The sequence below is a fragment of the Plasmodium gallinaceum genome (assembly GCF_900005855.1).
Source record: "Plasmodium gallinaceum strain 8A genome assembly, contig: PGAL8A_v1_98, whole genome shotgun sequence".
NCBI lineage: Eukaryota > Apicomplexa > Aconoidasida > Haemosporida > Plasmodiidae > Plasmodium > Plasmodium gallinaceum.
The window spans coordinates 1431403-1456192 of record NW_021628265.1 but is presented as its reverse complement, the minus strand read 5'-3'; the positions used below and the strand labels follow the sequence as shown (position 1 = coordinate 1456192).

General features: G+C 17.5%; 5 protein-coding genes across 5 annotated transcripts; 2 read left to right on the top strand and 3 right to left on the bottom strand.

The window, feature by feature from the left end:
* Positions 1 to 2234: 2234 nt before the first annotated feature.
* PGAL8A_00364000 (conserved Plasmodium protein, unknown function) lies at positions 2235 to 4373 on the top strand (the record flags this gene model as incomplete). Its single annotated transcript, XM_028672694.1, has 1 exon — positions 2235 to 4373. The coding sequence occupies one exon, from the start codon at positions 2235 to 2237 to the stop codon at positions 4371 to 4373; it is 2139 nt and encodes a 712-aa protein (XP_028529221.1).
* Positions 4374 to 5203: 830 nt separating this feature from the next.
* On the bottom strand, positions 5204 to 8551 carry TSN (tudor staphylococcal nuclease, putative; the record flags this gene model as incomplete). The annotated part of the gene is made up of 2 exons (XM_028672693.1): positions 5204 to 8130; positions 8479 to 8551. 2 exons carry the CDS (start codon positions 8549 to 8551, stop codon positions 5204 to 5206), a joined length of 3000 nt encoding a protein of 999 aa, XP_028529220.1.
* Positions 8552 to 10489: 1938 nt separating this feature from the next.
* PGAL8A_00363800 (conserved Plasmodium protein, unknown function) lies at positions 10490 to 12933 on the top strand (the record flags this gene model as incomplete). The annotated part of the gene is made up of 5 exons (XM_028672692.1): positions 10490 to 11645; positions 11732 to 11859; positions 11989 to 12112; positions 12201 to 12447; positions 12558 to 12933. 5 exons carry the CDS (start codon positions 10490 to 10492, stop codon positions 12931 to 12933), a joined length of 2031 nt encoding a protein of 676 aa, XP_028529219.1.
* Positions 12934 to 13248: 315 nt separating this feature from the next.
* On the bottom strand, positions 13249 to 14895 carry PGAL8A_00363700 (conserved Plasmodium protein, unknown function; the record flags this gene model as incomplete). Its single annotated transcript, XM_028672691.1, has 1 exon — positions 13249 to 14895. The coding sequence occupies one exon, from the start codon at positions 14893 to 14895 to the stop codon at positions 13249 to 13251; it is 1647 nt and encodes a 548-aa protein (XP_028529218.1).
* Positions 14896 to 15958: 1063 nt separating this feature from the next.
* Positions 15959 to 24732, bottom strand: PGAL8A_00363600 (conserved Plasmodium protein, unknown function; the record flags this gene model as incomplete). Its single annotated transcript, XM_028672690.1, has 2 exons — positions 15959 to 24408; positions 24570 to 24732. 2 exons carry the CDS (start codon positions 24730 to 24732, stop codon positions 15959 to 15961), a joined length of 8613 nt encoding a protein of 2870 aa, XP_028529217.1.
* Between the last annotated feature and the right edge of the window lie 58 nt (positions 24733 to 24790).

The window sequence follows — 24790 nt, the reverse complement described above, 5'->3', positions numbered from 1 at the left end:
TTTATTCAACTTTATTGTTATTAATATATTAATAAAAATTTATTATTTAAATTTGTAAGAATACCATTACACAATTCATTACATTTTATATTTTTTATTCCAAATATAAATACAATTATTTTTATTGCTTAATGTGTATATCTTTTTTTTTTTTTTTTTTTTTTTTTTTTTTTTTTTTTTTTTTTTTTTAAATAATAAATTATTTATATACCTATGATTATATTCTTTTCAATAAAATAAAAATATATATGCTTATGTTTCTAGTAAATAAAAATGAATATTTTTTTAAAACCTACATAAAATATAAATTTAATATAGATGTGAAAAAAAAAAAGAAAATTAGGAATTCTTAAAAAATTATGTGATACTATTATATCTTATATTTAAATTTTATTTTTTTCTTTTTTTTTTTTTTTCATTTTGCATTATAAATTGTAGTTCTTTGTTTTTTTTATTTTACACCATTTTTTTTTCCTTTTTCTATTTCTATGTTCCATTTTTTTTTTTTTTTTTTTTTTTATAATCCTTTAACATATATTTATTTTGAAAAATTATAAAAAAAGAAAATGTTGATTTTACATAATTGTTAATACTTTCAGTTAAACAAAGAATTATAATATAAATATGTTTACACCAAGTTATATTTAATAATTTATATTACCCCTTTATCAATTGTTAATTAAAAAGGATAACTAATATTAATATATAAATGTAATATATGTTTATATATATGATTTTTTGAAAAGTAGGGATGAAAACACATTAAATGTCTGTTAGATCAAGTTGAATATTTTCATATGTATTAAAGGGTTTTAATTAAATATATATTTTTTTTTCTCTAAACACAAATATAAAATCAAGCAAACACAATTTTTTTTAAAACATTATTGTGTAGAACAATAAAACAAAAAAATAATATTCCTAATATATTTTTGTATCAATATATGCACATACCAACATTTTTCATTAAAGATTTAAACGTTTTTGTTATTATATAAATACATTTTTCATTTTTTATTTTTTATTTTTTATTTTTTAACATATTCCATATTAGAATTGATAATTATTCTATTTTTTTTTTTTTTTTTTAAATACAATAATTTTTTTTCATGTGGTTAAATATAAAATTTGAAGAATAAAAAAAACTAAACAATTAAGATATATATTTTTATTTTATACTTTTGTCATTTAATAACCATTATTTAAAAATACGTAATAATATATTTAAAAGTTTAAAAATCTTTTTAAATTTTATTTTTTAGAATTTTTCAGTAAATTGTGCTAATGTATATCTATTTAAAACAAAAGAATATATAAATAATATGAGTTATCTTAATATATTTTTTACAATTTTAAAAATATACTATAAATTTAAAACTTTTTAAATAATGTTCATTTAAAACATATTATGTATCTTATGTAAATATTGATATTTTTTTTAAGTTGATTTCAGTCAAAAATGTAAATTTATATTTTTTTTTTTATATATTTTTTATAGCATTCCAAAGATATATATAAATGGAAATACATTATCTTATTTCACTTAAATGTGTTTTTTATAAATGTTTTTACCATTTTTATAAAGGCACTTAAGTTATTAATATTTAAATAAAAATTAACTTAGAACTTGTAATTTTAATTCAAAGAATTATATACAAGAATATATTAAAATCACTAATACAAATAATTATAAAAAAATTATATTTTATTATTATTATATATACATATATATATATTATTTTAGCAAAATCAATGAAATGAAATAAAAAAATATCCTCTGCGTTATAATTTTATATATATATATATATATATATATTTTTAGTTATATAACAAAAAAACTTATTATAGCATTATTATTCGTTGAGTATTGAAAATATTTTATTTTTAAATAAACTTTTTTTTCTTTTCTTATTCTTTTATTTTATGAATATTTTTCTGTATTTTTTTTTTCTTTTTTTTTTTTTTTTTTTTATTACATTAAATATATTTTTTATTTTTTTCATCTTTTTTTGAAATGAAGCAACTTTATTTGTTAATAAAATTACAGAAAAATACATTTTTATTTTTTTAAACATATTCTACAAAATTGAAGTTTCTTCCATTATTTAACAAAGAATTTTTTTTAATCATATATAAAAAATTTTTAATGTGATAGGAATTTTTAATAAAATAAAAAAATAAATTAATACTGTTTTTATTACTGAAATAATTAGGCAAAATAAGTCAATCCCAAAATGGATGAAATACAAATAAGATCGAAAGAAATACCTCTTGAAGAAATAAAGTATAATTTTGAAAAAAAGAATTATACGGATGTAATATTTTTAACTAATAATATTTTTATTAATGAAAACTGCAATGAATTTGCTTTAAAGACCAGATTTTATTGTTTTATGGAGCTAAAAGATTATACAAGAATAATACATGAAATAATCTACTGTTTAATAAAAATTAAGGATAAAGAGAAAACTTTCAAAAATATATTTCAAGAAAATTACACAAAAATAAGAGATAAAAATGTTTTATTTGAATTATTTTATTCTATGTATAAATTAGGAAAATATAAAAAATTGAATGGATGTTTGAAATTCCTTTTAGAAAATGAAAATAAATATGATGATTTTATTAATGTTTTGTTAGCTCAAGTAAATTTTAAATTACGTAAATTTGAGACTTCAATTAATACATATGAATTATTATTGAATGACAAAGGAAAACAAGCAATTGCAACAATTAATTTGTATAGTAGCTATTTTTCTATGTATATAGAATTAATGTATGAATATAATTTTTTAAAAATACCAAAAAATAAATTATCAGAAGTTGTTGAATTTAAAAATTTGGAAATTTTGAGAGAAAAAATTAAAAAAATTACGAAAAATTTTAAGTATGAAGAAAATGATAATTTTGAGCTCCTTTTTAATTATGCCATATTTTTTACAATTGAAAAAAATTACTCTGAAGCAGTTAAATATCTCGATTTATTAGAAAATATATGTAGAAGCTTATTAATAGATGATACAAATAATTCTAAAAATTTATGTAGTACAGATATTGCAGAAATAAATTCTAAACGTATTCTTATTCAATTAGAGAGAGCATATATATATTCTAAAACTAATAGAATTAAAGAATCCCTTATTATTTACGAAAATATTTTGAATAGTTATGATGAAAATATAAATAACATTATAATATTATTAGCTTATAATAATTATTTGGCTATTATGCATAATGATATAAATAAAAATATTGATAAAAAATCAAATGACATTATTTTTAATATTAATAATGATAAATTAAATCAAATAAAATCTTTTATATATATGAATAAAGATATACACAGTGAGGTTAATGAAATTAGTAACAGCATAATAAGTTTCAATGAATGCTTATTATGTTTAAATGCAGATCTAAAAGATGATTTTAAAATAAAGTTAAGTAACTTTTCTTTAAGATTCAAAAATTCAATTTTATTGGATATATTAAAAATAATGACATTTAAAAATGAAAATTATATGAAATGTAAATATTATATTCTTAATATAATTGATCGCATGCAGTCTACAGAAAATAAGATTAAATTTATTAATGCATATGTATATCTTTGTTATGAAAAAAGAAGTTATAAAGAAATAGTAAAAATATATTTAAAATATGAAGATATTTTTCAAAATAATGTAAATGATTATAGTATTTTTTTTTCAAATATGTTTTATATATGTATATGCATAAAATATACAGAAAATTTTAAACTATTAAATAGTGGCAACACTAATAATTTAAATTTAGTTATTGATTTATTCCAAAAGTATAAAGAAAATATAAAAAAAAATATAAATATAGTAAACTATGAAACATTATTTTTGGTCAGTAAATATTTAATATATCACAATAAATCAGATTTGTTAATTGACATTTTTGATTATTTATCCAATGAAGTTAAAAATAACTTCAATTTTTTTTCGTGTTATACATACGTTTCTACATATATTAATTTAAGCAATGCATATAAATATGAAGATAAATTAAAAAAAACTGTATTAGGTGAGACATATCTAATTGATGTAGATGAATTGGAAAATAAAAGTATTACGTTTGATTTAACTATTAACAACGAGATAATTTCAGCATCTGTTGAGAAAAATAAAAGAAAGCGTAAAAGAAAAAAGAAAAAAAATGTAGATTCGAACAACTACAACCATGATCCTGATAAATGGCTACCAAAACATGAAAAACCAGGATATAAAAAATTCAAAAAAAAAAAAAAAAAAAGTGAAATAACACGTGCAAAAATTGTAATTGTAGAAGAAAACAAAAATCAGATTAACCAATCTAAATTGCAAAAATTGAAAAAAAGGAGGAAGAAGTAGTTTGTTTATTTTAACCAATAGATGGATTTAGTTAATAAGTATTAATTAATTAACAATTAAATATATTAATAAATTTTTTTTTTTTTTTTTTTACACCGAGAAATTGTTTGCTGATTATAAAAAAGAATATATCTAAATATTATTGTACTTTTTTTTTTTTTTTTTTTTTTTTTTTTTTATGAAGTATTTGAAAAAGTTATGTATTTTATTATAAATAAAAAAGTTTTATAAAATTCTATGAATAAAAAAAAAAGATTAAAGACAAGAATATTTTCATGTGAAAAATGATACTTTTTAGTAAAAATTGTCTTTTTTTTTTTATTAAATTGGAATTATAAATATATTCAAAAAAAAAAAAAAATAAAATAAAATAAAAATAAAAAAGAGATGATAACATAATATAAAATGATACAGTTTTATGTTTATAAAAAAATTAAAATATAATATAAATAATTATAAATACGTTTTTTTTTTTCTTTTTTTTTTTTTTTTTTTTTTTTAAAAAANAAAAAAAAAAAAAAATAAAATAAAATAAAAATAAAAAAGAGATGATAACATAATATAAAATGATACAGTTTTATGTTTATAAAAAAATTAAAATATAATATAAATAATTATAAATACGTTTTTTTTTTTCTTTTTTTTTTTTTTTTTTTTTTTTAACAAATATATTATTTGCATATGCATAAGTAAGATTTAATTATAATTTTTGAATTAAAATATTATTCATTAATATATTACTTTTTTTTTAATATACTTTGATACCTATATATATATATATATATTTCCTTACCATTTATAATACATTACACCGATTTTAAAAATAAAGATTATTTTTCATCATCGTAATCTATATCTCCATATGACCATATGAAAAGTTTATTTTTCTTTGCAAGTGCTTCTTCCTTTTTTAATTTTTCAAATATTTTGGTATTACTAGAATTATCAACGTAACAAATGCCATTAAAAACAATTTCTTCATTTACACTTTTTACATTTTTGTTTGTGTTGAATTGTTCATAATCATAAAAAACGACATGGAATATATTGGATTCCTTTTTCTCGAATTTGATATATAAAAATTTATCAAGTAAAAATTTCTTTATGTAGCTTATTAAATCACTTTTGTTTTCATTTGGTATTTTTAATCCAGCTAACGCTGCTTTAATTGAATAAGGAGGATGATTTTTTAAATTAAACTTTTCATTTAATTTTTTTATATCATTAAAATCTAATTCTTCCTCATTCCCAAAATCAATATATTTAACTAAAACTTTTTTTTTGTTTTTATTTATTTGTAAAACAATTGCTCTGTAATAATAATTATCAATATATTTTGCTAAAACTAGAGAATTTTTATTTATTTCTGTTATAGCAGATAATTCTAAATTGCTACTTTTGTTTAATTCCTCTTGTAATTTTTTTAACTCTTCTTGTTTATTTTTTAATTGAATACAAATATTATTAATATCATCTAAATATGAACAATAATAAATATTATCATATGAAGTTAAATCATTTTCCGATTTTAACACATCGTCAATATAATCTGCCTTTTCAATTGACCAAATATTTTTTTTTTGATTTTTAGCTTCTTCTGCTGCTTTAATGTAATTATTTCTCTCACTTGTATTATTTAGTCCTATTTCGTTCAACATACCATATCCAAGTGAAAGTAGGTGAATTGAAAAATCTTTATTTTGATGTTTCAATATTCCTATAAAATTGCCTCCTTTATCACATGTTACTATAGTTATTTGAACATTTCTTTGCATCAGCTTTTTTCTTGTGTATTTATAGGCTTGAACTGCTATTTCTTTATATTCATTTTTTTCTTTTTTACTTGATCTTATTTCTCCATTTAAATATTCTTCATTCGATTTTTTAAATTTCATTTCAATATTATTAAGGTCTTTTAGGTTTATTTTTTGTACAGTTATACCAAGCAATATAAAATTTATTAATAAATTTTGAGAAGGAATATAAAGTTTAAATTTATTTGCCCCATATATAAAATCAACATAAGCATTCAAATTATTATATTTATTTAAAACATTTTCAAAAGATCTAGCTCTTAGTGCATTTTCACTTCCACTTATATTATTAATTTTAATTATTTCAATATGTGGGTTAAACCTTCCAAGTTTTTTTTCTTCTGCATCTTTTTCTAATTCTTGTAAATGAAAATAGTTACTAGCTTTTTCATCATCTTGCCTATGATTTATTACTCTTGCCAATCCTTTTGCAACCAATTGTTCATTTAAATTAATATACTCTACATCTCCATTAAGTAAAGGTTGTTCTTCAAAAGTGATTTTATTTTCTTCTAGTTGATTATTAATATTTTTAGCTTTACTTTTATTACTCGACTTTTTTTTACCTTTTTTTTCATCCCATTTATTAGGAGAATTTACTTTACTTGATTTTTCTTCATTTTTTTTTTTTTCCATTTTATAAACACTAACAAAATGCATTCTTCCTTTATCATCTGAGCATTGAGGTATGTAACCATCGCTGTTACTCTGAGGAGTTTTCACATATTCCGTAACAATTTTAACTTTTTCTCCGACTATCTGACTTTTTAAGTAATCTTTTGCTAATATGCATAATGTATTTAATTTTAAATCTGTGCTATGTTTCTCACATTTAATAGAAGCCATGTATAATCTTCTTTCTTCATTTTTATAATCAACAATAATAACATCACCATATAAAACTTCTATAACTGTACAAATGTATTCTTTTTCATAATCAACTTCTTTTTCAGTATAATTGATCCACTTTTTCTTCCTTAGTTGTATAGCTTCATCTAGTGCCTTTTTATATTCAATAGGGTTATCAACATATTTTACTGTGTATTCATTTATGTAAGCATATCCACTTCTTAATAATAGAACACATATATTTCCTAACTTATAATTAACATTTGCATATAAATTACAATTATTATCTATATGTTTAATTTCAACTTCAATATCTCTATTTAATAATCTGGATTCAACGAATTTTTTTGTTTCCATTGCATATAATTCTTCTTTTACAGTTTCAACATTATTTGCTATTTCCTTTTTAAACATATCAACAATAACACCACATAGAGAAAAAGAAAAATAGTACATAGTTAAGTATTTTTCATCATTTTTAGTAGCTTCATCATTTTCTTCTTCTTCTCTTTTTTTTTTAATATTATTTTTTTTTTTTTTTTCTAAATTTTTTTCTGTATTTTCTTTTTTTTTTATTTCCTTCTTTTCATTATTATTATATTCTGCATATACACGAAAATTAGAACCATCTCTAATATGTTCTACAACACATTTCAATTTTTTGTTTAAAAATAAATCATATATTTTTTTGTTTTCATTTTTATCATTATAAGAATAAATAATATTCCTCACATAGTAATTAATGTTATTTCCAAATATACCAACTTTTTTTTCTTTTGCTTCCTTATAATAATTTTCCAATTCAGAGTAAATATTTGTTTTGACATTTTTATTCAATACAAGGTTTGCATAACCTCTTTCTAATAACAATATTGATAAATTTTGTTCTTCAAAAAAAACACTACAATATGTTCTATTATTATATGAATATTCAACAACAAAACTAACGTTTTTTCCAATTATCATTTTTCTAACAAATTCCCTACTCTCCCATGCAAATGGTTCTTCATTTTTTTCAACATTCTGACTTTTCATAAATAATTTCGGACATTGAATACAGGCTAAACTTATCTGTCTTTCTTGAGCGATACCACCTTAATAAAAAAAAAAATGTTTAATATTTTTACAAAAAAATAAAATGAAAAAAAAAATATACACATTTAAGTTTTATGAATATATAATGATAGAAAAAAAATAATATGATAAAAATAAATGGGGAATACAAATATAAACTTTGTAATATATATTTAAATATATAAAATAATACAAAAATAATCATTAGGCCTAAAAAATTATTAATAATCAACATAAATGGGTATATATAAATATAATATTATTATAAAATTAGTATATTTAAAAAAAAACAATTTACAACCTTGGCTTTTCATTATATATATATTTATATAATATATATATATATATTTTTTTTTCTCTTATATCACCTTTTTTGGCTCCTATTAAAATATAGGTATCGGCAGATATGACTTGTTTTACAATCCCATTCAATCTTTCCATTTAAAAAAAAAATTGTTTATAAAAATGAAATTTAATTATAATTTTTTTTAATAAAATGTTAAATCTTATTTAAAATATTACTTTAAAAAGTACACATTTATTTATGTACTTTTTTTTTTTTTTTAGTTTCAAATGATATTATTTATTTTTTTTTATAATGAATTTTACTTTATTATTAATTATAATTTTTTATTTTTTATATAATACTTTTTATTTTTTAATTCACTTTTTTTATCTTTGGTTTTATTTTTTTTTTTTTTTTTTATGTTTTTTAGAAACAAGTATACGTGCTTTATATATAAATTTTTTTTTTTTTTTAGAACATTATTTATTACAATGAATAAGATAATTTTTTAATGTTGCTTAATAAAAAAAAAAATAAAATAAAATAGAGAAAAACATAAACGCTCTCTTTTTTTTTCTTTTTTGTTTTTAATTTTTTAAAATCAACAAAAATTTATTTTTAATGTAATATTAGTTATTTTACTAATTTATATATACTGGAAGGAGAATGTATATAAGATAAAAAGAAATAAAAAAAAATTTTGTTAAACTGAAAACTTGTAATAGGTTATTGTAATTTTTTATAATGTATGTACACCAATTTAAATTATAAAAATTTTATTTACAAAAAAAAAAAAATAAAACTACAATAAAAATATGATTCTATACTTGATTAAACTAATTAAATTTTTTAACTCCTTAGTTCAAATTAATTTACATTAAGAGTTTGTATTTATCTTTTTTAATCTCTTGTGCTAAAAAAAAATATACATAAAGTATTATACAGTTTTATATAAAAAAAAAAAAAAAAAAAAAATAAAAATAAAATGAGTATTTCTTTGTTTAAAGAAAAAAATTATAATTTATTTTTATATAACTGTTTTATTTTATTTATTTTTTTTATAGTATTCTTTCTAAAATTTATTGTTATTCCTCTAATAATGAATATATATATCTTTTTTGTTGTATAACCACATTTCCTTTTTAAATTATTAATGTATTTTGAAGTTATATTAATAAAATATATTTTAAATTTTTAAGTTCCTTTTATTTTTTTTTAACATTCTACATAAAAAAGAATATATAACGGATTCTATAATATAAATTTATAATATTTTTTTGTAAACGGTTTTTTATATGGTAAAGTTTTCCCTTAAACATAAATGTGCATATGCCTTCTTATACTAGAAATATTTATTATTTCGGTTTTTAAGTAAATTCTTTGTACCTTCTATAACAGCATTTAAAACTGAATTAATTTTGTATCTATTTTATGTATAAATGAGAGAATGCATATATATTAATATATATAACTAATATTATATTGAAATTATCTTGCATCTATTTATTTTAAAACCCTTAAGGTTGTGAAAAAATGAAACAGAACAAAAAAATATATCTAAATTAACAAATTACAAATATTTTTAAAAAAGACGATAAAAATTAAATATATGCATATTTTTTATTTAATATAATAAATTCTCCTTATTAATTGTATGCACCAAAAAGCACAAGAATATTTTTCAGGTCAATCTAAAATAGCTATTTGAAAAAATATTAATTTTTTTTTTTTTTTTTAATTTATTTTATTTTTTTTTACTCTACATTTTTTTTTTTTTATTTTAATGTTTAAATTAAGTATTTTTATTTCTTTTTGTTATTATGACCGTCTTATTGTACTTTAACTATTTATTTGAAAATTTACAATATTGAACACCTTAATTTTACATTTTCTTTAAAAAAAAAATGTGTAGATAAAATTATGAAATTTTAAAGCATAAAAATTTCTCATTCCCTTTGAACTGATAATAAAAATAGTTCTTTTTAAAATATTACTTTTTATTATAAATAAAAATAAAAAGATGCGTAATATATAACAATAAAATGAAATTCAAATTTTTCATTGTGCTTTTTAAAATAATTATTTTTCAAAATATGTTTAGTTTTATTAATAATACATTTATATCAGCCGGATTTAATGATTTTGATAACAAATTAACTAATAAATTTAATACTGTAAATCGTAAAAATAAAGACGATAAAATTATTTCTAGTAATTTTTCAGATATATCCTTAGAAAATAAAAATAAAATATCTCTTTTTGAATTAAGTAGAAGAAAAAAAAGAAACAAAAAAAAAAGAAAGTATTATGATGATGAAAATGATGACTATGAATCTGGTGAAACATACAATACGGATAGTTATGATGATGAATATGAAAGTACTCCTAAAAAAAAAAAATATTCTTCATTTAACTTTTTAAGAAAATATAGGATATTTGGTAGAGATGATGATGATAACTATAATGAAGGAGAAGACGATTATGAATATAAGCGTAAGAAAGATAAAAAACATAAATATAGAAAAAAAAAATTTCAAAATAATATTTTAAATGATGAAAACAATAATGAAAATAATTATAACACTGAGAATAACAATATGAATAATAATAATATGAATAATAATAATATGAATAATAATAATATGAATAATAATAATAATAACAATAATAATAATATGAATAACATGAATAATAATAATAATAATAATATGAATAATAATAATAATAATATGAATAACATGAATAATAATAATAATAATAATATGAATAACATGAATAATAATAATAATATGAACAATAATAATAATAATAATATGAATAACATGAATAATAATAATAATAATATGAACAATAATAATAACATGAATAATAATAATATGAACAATAATAATAACATGGATAATAATAATAATGTTAATAATAATAACATGGATAATAATAATAATGTTAATAATAATAATATGAATAACAGTAACAGTATTAATAATAATAATAATATTGCCAATCTTAGTGTTACTTCTGCAAACAATAGTAATAACAACAATAATCCAAATGAATCAAATCCTCAAATGAATGGAAATGTTGCTGAAGGAGAAGCTATCTCAACTGATCCTTTAGAAGAAAATAGTAGTTCTAACTGTTCAAAATTAATAAAAGATAGTCTCAAATTTAATACAACTGAATTGATATGTAATTCAATTAATTGTAGTAGTTTATCTAACTCATATAATGAAAAAATTCCCTTAACCGGTACACATATATTTGTAAATTATATGAAAATTTTTCCTTTAATTTGTAACGATATAATTATATATTTAATTCTTTTTTACTTTTAGATTGTACAAATATAACATATTGCAGTAATTGTACAATTCTTAATAACCCCAAAGAACAATGTTACAAAGTCAAAACTTTAAACCCAGAAAATATTAATATATCATTAGGTTTCATTGATTCTACAAATGTTAATATAAAAGAAATTAAATATCAATCTTTCATTAAAATAAGAAAATATCTTATCTTTTCATTTAATATTATACATATATATTTATATAACTTTTTTTTTTTTTTTTTTTTTTTTTTTTTTTTGTAGTTATATAATAAAAATAATTTAATAAATATACCCTTTAATTGGGATAACCAATTATTAGATTTCTCTAAATGTGTACCTGATGTAGATAAATTTAAATTGGCTTCTAAACAGTCATTAAATAAAGGTTTTCTAAAATATTTAAATCATTCATAATTATATATAATAACTTTATGTATTTAAAATTAATTAGAATATTTTTATATTTCTCTTAGATAAAAATGAGTCATCAAAATATTTGTACAGACTAGCTAACTTATATATTTATGCCACGAAAGTAATAGAAGATAATAATTCTAATCCTTTAAAAATATCCGTTAAATTTAACAACATTAATGTTGATTCATTAAAACAAACTGAACATTTAAAAAATGAATCTAATTCAGTTTTACCTTGTCCTTTAAATATTTATAATGTCACAACATTTAATATACATTTAACTCAATCTTTTGTATTTTATCAGTAATATATAATTATAAATTAAATAACAAACATTGCAAAAAAATGCTAAATTTTGTAAAATTTCAAATTTAAGAATTTTTTTTTCTTTTCTTTTTTTTTTTTTTTTTTAGACGTTTATTTATTCCAGAAAACAATCTTTCAATAGATAGCAAAAATTTAAGTATTGAAATATCAAATAATGAAGGATATAATGTAAGTAATTATTATTTTTATACAAAGATTGATTGTCCGAAAACAAATGATGAATTAGAAAAAGAAATAAACCATTCAGAACCATCTCAATCTAATTTACAAGTTGCATCTGAAACTGATAATGAAAAAAAAGGACAAGAAAATGCACAGGTAAGTAATACTGGAACTTTAGAAATTATAAAAAATAATAGTTCTCTAAGTGATTTTAAGAAAAGTTCTTATACTTATAAAAATGCAATAAGTTATTTTATTTCCTTAATTTGTATAATTTCTTATTTTGTTTTCATAAGTTAGTTTTATTTACCTGTTTATACTAGATTTTCAAATTAATTTTAATTTTTTTAATATTTAAACTTTTGTTTTTTAAGAAAATATTTTTTTTTTTTTTTTTTATGTAAAGCTTTACTTTATAAAAAATTTTAATTTTTTTTTAGCATTTGTAAAAAAATTTTTTTATGATTAGTGAAATTTGATACAATTTACATATATATATCATAATATTATATTTCGTATAAATATGTCTAAATTTTGGACATTAAATTTAACTTTCTTTTATATTGTAATTTGTATACTTTTCTTTTTTACAAAAAAAATATATTATTTGTCATATTATTTAATATTATTTTTAATTAATAAATAAATTTGATCTGTATATATTTCAACTAAATTATTAAAATTTTTAGAATCTTCAATGAAATCTTTTTCATAGGAATTTTGATATTCATAGATTGAATTATTATTTTTTTTTGAATAATTTTCAATAAAATTTTTAATGTTATCATATTTCTTTTTAAGTTTTTTTAGTTCATCAAGATTTATCTCATTAATATCCTTATCATTTAATTTTTCATTTTTCTTTTTATTAATATATTCAATGATAAGTTTCGAATATGTACCTATATCCATTTGTAATTTTCTTAACTTTTCTACATTAGCTTTTATTTCCTTAAATAAGGAAATATTTTCTTCTATAGAATTTTTATTTAATACAGGGTATCCAGATTTAATTATTAAATTTTCCGACTCTTGTAATTTTTCATGGACTTTATTTAATTTTAGTATATATTCTTCATTAAACAATCTTTGATTTTCTAACTTTTCTAAATTGTGGAATAAATTATCAATTACTAAGCTATTTTTCTGTGTTTCTTCTTTTAATAATTGAAATATATCTTCTATCATTTTATATAATTTTTGAGTTATTCTAATAGTTTTTACCTTTTCTTCCAACTTTCTTTTTTCTTTTAAATAAAAATTTTTTTTTTCTTTCAGAATGTTTAAATAGTTATTAAAATTATGACATAAATTATTATATGATTTATTTTCCTCTTTTGAGCTTAATAAATATGGTAATATAATATCTGAACATGTATATATGTAATTTTTATTATGCATTTCTTCAATTGTTTTATGACAAAAATTTTTGCTTCTCTCTAATATGCAAGAATCAATAGTTGTACCAAATATATTTCGTTCAACTATAGAACAGTTATTAAATATATTAACTATATTTATACAATCATTAGTTTCTTCATTTTTAAAATTAAATGTTTTAATTACAGCTTTTTTATAAATATCATTATATATAGATTTTCTTATTTCTTTTTCTTCTATTCCTTTTCTTTCATAAGAACTTTCACAAAAAAGTTTTGGATCTAAAATAATTTTTTTTTCAAAATTTAACGATGCACAATGAACTAAGGGGTCTTTATCCCCCTTTTCAATGCATCTTTTTATTAAAGAAATAAAAAAATTTTTTGTTTTGTAACATTTTTTTATTTTTGAGTTATATATGTTATCTCCATTTGCAATGTGTTTTTCTTGTTCGTCAAACATATTCGTATTAGCTTTGCTATTTTTTTCTTCTGCACTTTCTTTCACACTATTATCATTATTTATATTATTATCTTCTATTATTTGATTTTCTATATTTATATAATTTAGTTTGCATAAAGGCTTTTGAATTTTTTTATAACAATTATAATTACTCATGTTGTGTTTTTCTAAAACATAATTGCCAATTTTATTATATTTTAAACATTTATTATCATATTTGTAATTTTTTAATAAATCTTCGTAGTAAATTAAACCATAACTAACTTTTAGGCATATATTTGTAAAACTGTCATTAGTATTTCTTACATTTTTTTTATGAAAAATGTCTTCTATTACATTTTGGTATTTGTTTAATTTAGCTAGACAGAACAAAAATTCAAAAAGGTATATAAAAAATTCAACCAAATTTCTTTTTTTCATTGTTAAATGAACAAAAAAAAAGGGAACAAAAATTGTAGAAAAAAAAAGAACAAAAAAAAAAATGGTTAAACAAGTATTAATAAAATAATTTTTTTATATTGTTTTTCAAAGATATTTTTACAAGATACAAAAAAAAAAAAAAAAAAAAAAAAAAAAAAAAAAAAAAAAAAAAAAAAGAGTTATGAAAGAAGGAACATTACACATTTAAATATAAAAAAAAAAAAAAAAAAAACGAATTATTCTTTTAATATAATAATATTGGACAGATGCATATTAAGAAGCTACATGAAAGAAAAGAAAGTTTAATATCTAAAGAGAAATAAATATATGAAATGTTATTAATTTAATAAAAGTTAATATATTAATGTATTAAATATTAAGATATATGAATTACTTAACAATTTTATAATAATTTCAATGATAAAGTAATATATGTTCACTGATATTATTAATTTATCTATTTACCTAATAAAGTTATATATATTAGAATGTATGAAAATTATTACAACTTTATTCTTTTTAATTATTTTCTGTGTAATTACAAAAAAAAAAAGTAAAAAAAAATTATAGAGTACAAAATTTAATAAAAATACACCTTTTGTCTATTAATAAAATAGATATTTTTATTTTTATTGCAATTTTCCATATCCTTATTTTGTGAAGGAATAAAATACTTATTAAAAAAAAAAGTATTTAACGATGTATCACAAATGACAAAAAATTATTAATTTATTTTTATATTGTAATTTTTAGAATATTCAGAACAAAGATATTTAAAATAAAAAAAAAAAAAAAAAAAAAAGATATTAAAATTTTACAAAAAAATTGTCAATAAGGTATAAGAAAAAAAATTTATACTTTCAAAAAAAAAATTAAAAAAGGAAATTTATACTTAAAAAAAATATTTAAAACTGTTAAAAGATTTATATATAAATAATATATTATATATATAAACTTTTTATATGTATGCATATTAATAATGCTTTATGTATAGTCATTTTTTATATATATTTTTGACAATAGAAAAATAAAATAAAATTATATATATATATATATATGTATATTAATTTTTATAATATTCTATATAATAAAAAGGAACAGCATAAGATAAATTAAAAAGTATTACAATATCATTATCAAAACTCATAGAATCATAATTATTGTAATAATTATATATTTGGTTTTCAGACGTTTTCATAAACTCATTAAAAGATAATTTATCGTAATTAAATGATTTGCCTTTATGTAAAGCTACAATAATTAGTCTATAATTATCCAAGTTGATTTTATTATTATTAATGAAAGTATCATAAAAATTCGTAGCATCATGTATTAACTTAAAAAAAATTGCAAAATTTTTGATATTTGGACATTTTTTTTCAAAAAATTTTTTATTACAATCAAAACCATGTGAATCACTAAAAATTTTATCCATTAAGTTGAATTCAGAAATAAAAAAATATAAATTATTTTTATCAAATTCATAATTTATTTTTTTCATTAAAGGAACTACGTTTTTTATATTAATTTTTTTATCTATTAAGGATAAAAAATGGTCTAGAAAATATTTCGTACATGTTTTTAGTATCCTCCTTTCATTTAATGAATATTTAACATCATTATAATTATTTTGCTCGATGAAAATTCTATTTATTAGATTTGTTTCATAATTATTACTTATATATAAACATATTGTTGAATTTTCATAAATTTTATAACTATCCCTAAATTTATTTTTTATATATCTATAAAAATTATAACAATCAAAAGCATAGAATAACAAATTATTGTATGCATAATGAAAAATATCTGAATAATCTTTTTCTAAAAATAATGAAACTTTATGTGTTTGTCTCTTTTGTTCAATATTATAAATATTTAACATAATAAAATTATGTGTTTTCTTATTGTCTTCATAAAACAATGAGGTAAAAAATTTATTAAATAAATACAATCTATTTGATTTACTAACATCTGAATCTTCTATACTTTCATAATTTAAATTTTTTAAAACAAAATTTAAGCTATTATACAATTCTTTATTGGAGATATAATTTATATTATTACTCTCTCTTTCTACATAATTTTTACTTTCATTATCATTTATAAAATTTTCACTCAAATATTCATGATATTTAATGTCTTTTGAATACTGACTGTTTAATACTTTATCTTCTTCAATATATGTGTTATTATTAGTGTTACGATTTATTCTACTATACTTTTTCATTTTATTATTTTCTAATTCGTTATTATTAATTTTCTTTAAATTTTCATCCGAATATATCTCACTGTTGTTTTTATCTATCTTATTATTATCCTCTTTTAGGTATGTTGAAAATTTTTTACTGTTATCCATTTTTGTGTTTATGTTTTTTATACATAATACACTATTCTTTCTTTTCAATTTGTCATTTATTTCTTCATTTTCTTTCATACTTTTTTTTTTTATTAATTTATATTTTACATCTTTCAAATCGTTTTGTATATTCATCATTACATTCATTATTTTGTTTAAAACATCAGAATTATTTTCATTTTTTAAAATATCATTATTTTCATCATATATATAATATTTTTTATTTTCTAATTCATTATTGTTATCACTGTTATTTATTTTATTATTCATATTACTATGATTATAATCACTATAATGATTTTTATCATATCTCATGATTTTATTGCTATAATCAAATTGTTTGTATTCAAAATAATCATAATTATTATGCATATTATAACCAGAATCATAATCTTTGTAGTTTGTAATGCTTTCTTTACAAATGAAACCATTTTTATTATGTTTATAATTACAATCATCATTTATATATTTGTCGCCATTTTTATAATAAACATCGTTTTTATCATAATTATTATTTATATGAAAATTCTCATAAACTTCTTTTTTTGAATTTTCATCATAATTAAAAAACATTTTATCATTATAATTATTTTCCTTTTGATAATGAATATAGTTATTATCATCTTCTATATATATTTGTTTATGCTCATCTTCAATCCAATTACTATCATTATAAAAATCCTTATTTTTTTTTGTATAATATCCATTAGGCATATTTGAAATAATTTTATTTTTATTATTTTGTACATAATTATTATCTTTATCATTATTAAAAAATACACTTTCTTCATCTATTTTTTTATTTCTTAAAGATTCTATAGTTTGTTCATCCCATTTTCCTTCATTTTTTTTTACTAAATAAGTTTCGTTCATTTCTCTAAAATTATTATATTTTTTTCTGTCATCTTTTAAAGGAAATTTCTCATCTCTCATATTATTAAAATTTTTATTATCACATTTTTTTCTGCTATTTTTTTGTTTTTTTACTATTTCTTCTTCATATGGATAATTAGAAATATTTTCATCATATTTTTGGTTATCTTTATAATGTTTATGAAGAATTTCTTTATTGTTTTCTATCATATAATTGTCTGTATGGTTATATTTGTGATCATAATTAAATTTTTCCTTAAAATTATTTTTTTCATTTAAAAATTTCATCTTTTCATTATTATTCAAATCATGAAAATTATTATTTTCTGATTTCCCCTCTTTATTGTATAGATTAAGATATTTTCCATTATTGCTTTCTTTAATAGTATAATTAAAATATTCTTCTTCCGCGTATTTTTTATTTTCCTTATTTAAATTATTATATTTATAATTTACATTGATATCAAAATTATTACAGTTTTGGTACTTTTTATTACTATTTATATTTTCTATATTGATTCTATTACTTAAGGAATCATTTAATATAACTTCTTGAAGATTATTCATTTCGTCATTATTATATTTTACATTTGCACTGTTATCTATTAATGAATTTGACTGTAATTCTTTTTTTCTGTCTTTATGATAAGAATATTTCATATTTACATGTTCAGTGTTATTTTTTCTTTTATTTTCTTCATTGAATTCAAATATAGAATTATTTCTGTTATCATTGGAGTAATTATTACACAGATCATCTTCTACATTATTTTCTTCATGTGTCGTTCCTTTTCTATTATTTCTTAAATTATCTAAACTTTTATTAATAAATCCTTTTATTTTTTGATCACTTAAACCCATTAAATAATTTCTGTCATTTCCTTCATTATAAACATTTCTTAGTATATCTTTATTATTCCTGTTGATATGTTTATTTAGTTCTATTGGATTTTTATCATTTTTATTTTCCAAATTATTATGATGTGTATTAAATATATTTACCTTATCTTCGTAATCATTAACATTTAATGTTTTTGCATTTTCTCTTAATTCATTTTCATGATTTGGTGTGATATTATTAAAAAAAAAATTCTTTTTCTTATCTTTTTCGTGATCATTATTTTCATGTTTATTCTTATAATAATAATTATTTTCAATATATTTATCTTTGAACTCGTTATTTTTTATATAACTTCTCTCATCTTTTTTCATATCATAATCATTTACACTATTAAATTTATCTAAGTAATACATAGAGTTATTATTACATTTAGTATCTTTATTATTAATATAATCATTATTACATGTAGAAAAATTATCATCATAATTAAAATTATCTAAATTATTTTTGTGTTCCTTTTCCATATTCATATAATTGAACCCGTAACTATTATAATTATTACTATTATTATTATTACTATTATAATTATTACTATTATTATTATTAGAATTATTATTATTAGAATTATCAAAATTATTTTTGCTTATTCCCATTTTTTTACTATATTCATTATATCTATTTATTTTAAAATTATGATTTATTTTTTCATTTATATTAATACCATTATCATCATTCTTATTACTATTATTGTCATTTTCATTTATGATAATATTATTTTCATCAAAAATTTTCCCATTATTTTTACTGTTTTTATCTAAACGACTAAAAGTTTTAATATTTTGAATATCACTTGATAAATTTTCCTTATTTACAACATCTCTTAAAAATGAGTCATTTTTGTTGTATGATTCAATTAAAACACGTTTCTCATCATTTAACAATTGATTGGTAGGATTATATATTTCATCCTTAAGTTTTATATTTACATCATTTATATTATCATAATTAATTTTATTTTTCTCTTTTAGTAAATTTTTACTTGTAATTTGATTATTATTTTCTTTAAATAATTCATTATTTTTTTCACATAATTTATCATTTTTTTCATATATTTTATCTTTTTCCTCAAAAGAAAAATTTCCGCTATTAAAAGTAAATTTCTCATTGTCTGATGTACTTGATGCTTTCCTTTTATTCACTTTTTTTTCCTTTAAATTTTTCTGTGTGTCTATATTATCATTGTAACCTTTTCTATTCATACTAAGTAAATTTTTATGTGTGATATTTTCCTCATGTACTAAAAATATATTATTATTTGCTTCTATGTTTTTATTTTTTTCGTTTAATTTTAAATTGGTTTCACTTAATATTTTATTATATGAAAAATCATTTTGGTTAATTATATTTTTTTCTTTAGTTGTATTACAATGTAAGAAAATATCATCACTTTTATTTTTTTTTATTTTATCATAAAAAATTAAATTATTTTCCGATCTATTCTCAATATAATCATTGGAAAAATCATTTTTATTTTTCATATTTGGGTAAATAAATATATCTTTTATTTCATTTAAGGGTACTGTTTTCGAGTTATTCCTACTATTACTATGTAATATTTTTCTGCTATTTAATATTTCTTCTCTTTCTTTGTATAACTTCCATTCATTTGAAGAAACAGGATTTTGTAATGTTTTTTGAAAATTATTATCATAATCTATTGAATTATTTATATTATCAAAATAAAAAACTGGAGAATTATTATTAATATCTAAATTTAATACATCAGGTATACTTGCCATATTACTCTGTTTAATTATACTTCCATTAGATTGAAATAGAGTTTCCTTATATTCATTACTGTTTTTATTTTCTACTATACCCTTAGTGTTATAATCTTTCAAGTTATTACATTCTTTTTTGTTTACCATATATTTATTTTTATTCATATTAGAATTACTCTTATGTAAAATATTCATATTGGATGTCTTTAAATTATCTTTATTATGTGTTGTAAAGATATATTCGTTAAAACTATTATCTTTAAATTCAATCACATTATTATTCTTGTTACTATCATATTTTAAGTTTTCATTACTTTTATTAATATAATAACCATTTTCATTTATAAAATTTTTCTTACTGACATTATTTGAATAATTCTCCATATTATCACTATGAAATTCGTTATTATTTGTAATATTGTTAACATTTGAGTTTTTATAATTTTTGTTGATTTCATCAATTTTTTTATGTGTTGATAAAATATCCTCATGTAGTTCCTTGTTCGTTTCTTCATATATAATTTCTTGTTTAATTGTGTTACATTCATAATCATCTACTTTATCATTTGTCTTATTTATATTTGAATCATTATTCAATTTATAATTACTAATTAAAAGTGTATTATCATTGCTATAGTTAAATTTATATTTTTCATATTTATTTATATCATTATTTTTATATTCTTTATTTTTATCTTGAGCATAATAATTATCCATTTCATAAACTTCATTATTATTAATACTATTTAAAGATTTCAATTTTTCTTCATTATATGTATTTTTATTTTTATATATATTTTCATCTTTTGTATCCTTATTAAGATTACATACATTATTATTTAAGCACTTATTTATAGAGTTATCACTATTAACATCGAACCTGCTAAAATTCTTTTTTTTTAAATTATCTTCTGATATTATAACCTTATTTTCCATTATTTCCTCTTTGTTATTTGATACATGCATCTGATTATAATTAAATATACTACATTTATTTATATTATTTTCATCTATATAATTTTGTTTATTTTCTAATTTATAATTATTTATACCTTTTTTATTAATATTACTTTGTGATTTATTTATATTTAAAAAATTGTTAAATTCTATACATTTGCTTTTGTTTAATTCATTAGAATATTCTTTATCTAACAAACTGCTTTTTAATTTTTCAAATTCAATATTCATTGGTTTTTCTTCAAGGGTATTTGTTTCGTATTTTGAAAAATTATTTATAATATCTGTCTTACTAACACTATATCTTCTATTTTTTATAGAAGTATTATCTTCTTTTAATAAACTATGATTATCTTTATTGAAAGTTTGAACAGATGAAGTTTTTGATTTTCTTTTTTCTATATTATAATCTTTTTGAAGACTCATAGTATTTTTTAATAAAACATTTTTATTTAATTCAAATTCAAATGTATTTAAATTTTTAAAATTTAGATCAATGTTATTTTTTTCTTTGTTATATAAATAATCTTTTAAATTATTCTTTAAATCGTTTTCTTCATTTATATTACTACAGGATTGTTTAAAATTAATATTATCATTTTCATAATAATCATTTCTTTTAGAATTCTTAATCTTTTGATAATTTTCATTTATTTCTTTTTTTTCCACATTATTGTTATCTTCTACTATTTTTTTATAATGTGGTGTAATCGTGTCATTGCAACTCATAGATATTTTAAAGATATTTTCTCCCATATTTTCTTCAGAAAAAGAAGAATCTATTTTATAATTTTTTTCCATACTCTTATTAATATTATCATTATAAAGACCTAAACTTTCTTTATTTAAATTAACTCCTTGTGCAAAAATACTATCATCAAGAATAATATCATCAAGAAATTTATGCTCATCATTGTTTTTCGTAAAAACATCAATGATACTACTATTTAAACTTTCCAATTTATTTAAACTTAAATCATTCAACATATTATTTGAATTTATTTTTTTATAATTATTATTATGAAAACTTTTTTTATTATTATCAGTAACGTCATACATAAAATTAAGCGAAGTATTTTTTACCTTATCTTTAACTAAATTATTTTTTTCATAAATATTATTTTCTTTTTCATTTTTTTTTAAAACTGTTTCTTTATTATAATTTTTGAAAATATTATTACTAACATCAAAATTTGATTTTATATTAATGCTTTCTTTCTTATTATAATAGTTTTCTTGATTGTAATTAATATTATTCTTTGAGTTTGATAAATATGTATCTTTGCTAATATTTTTTGTACTTTCTGTTAAATTATTATCTACACTCATATAATTTTTATTTAATTCCTTCTCATTACTTATATAACTCGTTTCGTTAAAATTTATATTATTACTCAAGTTACAATTATTTAAATTGTTACTATTTTTTTTTTTATTTATAGATTCATTTAATACTTTATCATTTTTAATTGGGTGTTCATAATCAAAAAAATTATTTTTATTTGTTTTATTTTCATTTAAATTATCGCTTAATAATTCATTATTATATACCTTCTTATTATAATTAATATTTTTTAAATTATTTTCATTATATATATTATTATAATTATTGCTTGAAATAATATTTATATCAGATTTATTTCTTTTCATTAAATATCTTTCTTCATTATTTGCCAATTCACTTTTTATATTAATATTATTTCTCTCATGAATATAACTTTTACTTGATATTTTATCTGTTTGATTTTTTTCTTTTAAAGAAGTTTCTTTTATATTTTTATTTAACGAATTATTTATATTTCCTCCAAATGCAAATGATCTAATAGAAACATTATCATTTATTTCTGAATCGTTTAGGTTAGAAATATTAGAAAAATTAGAAATATTGCTAATTTTAATATCATTACCATTTAAAGAAAAGTTGTTAGAATTATTCTTATCATTAAATGAACAAAAACTAAATTCTTTTCTAAAACTTTCTGAAGATATTAATGATATATCTAAATCATTTCTATTTAATTTATCTTCTACATGATTTTTTGTTTCTAAAAAATTATTTGGTATATTTTTGTTTATCTTTTTATTATTTAAAGTCAAATCGAATTCTTTTTTACCATCCGAATAATAATTATTATTATTGCTATTCAAAAATTTTTCATTAATTTTAATAAGATTATTGCTATTTTTCATATAACTCTCTGAGTCAATAGAAATATTGTTGTTAAAATTTATATTTTTATAACTAATAATATTTTCACTACCACTTTTTTTTAATTCAGAAGTATTTTCATTATTAGATTTTATTAAGAAGCTTTTGTTTTTTTCTAAGTTCTTAAATGAATTTACATTTGAAGTATTTTTTAATAGTTCATTTAATTTATTGTTATCCTTAAAACTACCCTCACTAATTTTAATACAATTTTTGTTTGAGGTATAATTATAAAAGATATTTTCATTAGAAGTACTTTTATAATTTTCATCTATTTTTTTTTTCAAATCTTCTTTATCTTTTTCATTTGGTTTTTCATAATTTATCATTGTTTTCAATTTTGATAAATTATCATTTATGTTATTATATAAATTAATACTTTCACTTTTTGAGTTGGTATTTTTCACTTCTCTATTGTACTTTTCATATACACCATTATTTTCATCACTTTTTTTTAATATATTATTTGAATTGATATTTTTATCTACTTTTTCTAATTAAAAAAAAAAAAAAAAAAAAAAAAATTTCTTCTTACATTAAATTATTTTAAAGTATTCGCTTATATATATATATATATACGATTTCATGTTTTTTGTTTTATTTTTTTTTTATTATGTATATGAAATGATATATATGTATTATTTATATTTATACCATTTTTTTTTTCGTTATTATCTATTTCATTTTTTAATTTTTCATAATCATTCATAAAGTTGTTATTTATAGAACAGATATTATTTATAGATTCTTTAATATCATTTATGGATTCTAATTCATCTGTTGTATCAAAAACATCATGATATTCGCTATCCACCATGTTTTATATTTTTTTTTTTTAACACCAGTTAAAATGCATAACAAAAAAAAAAAAAAAA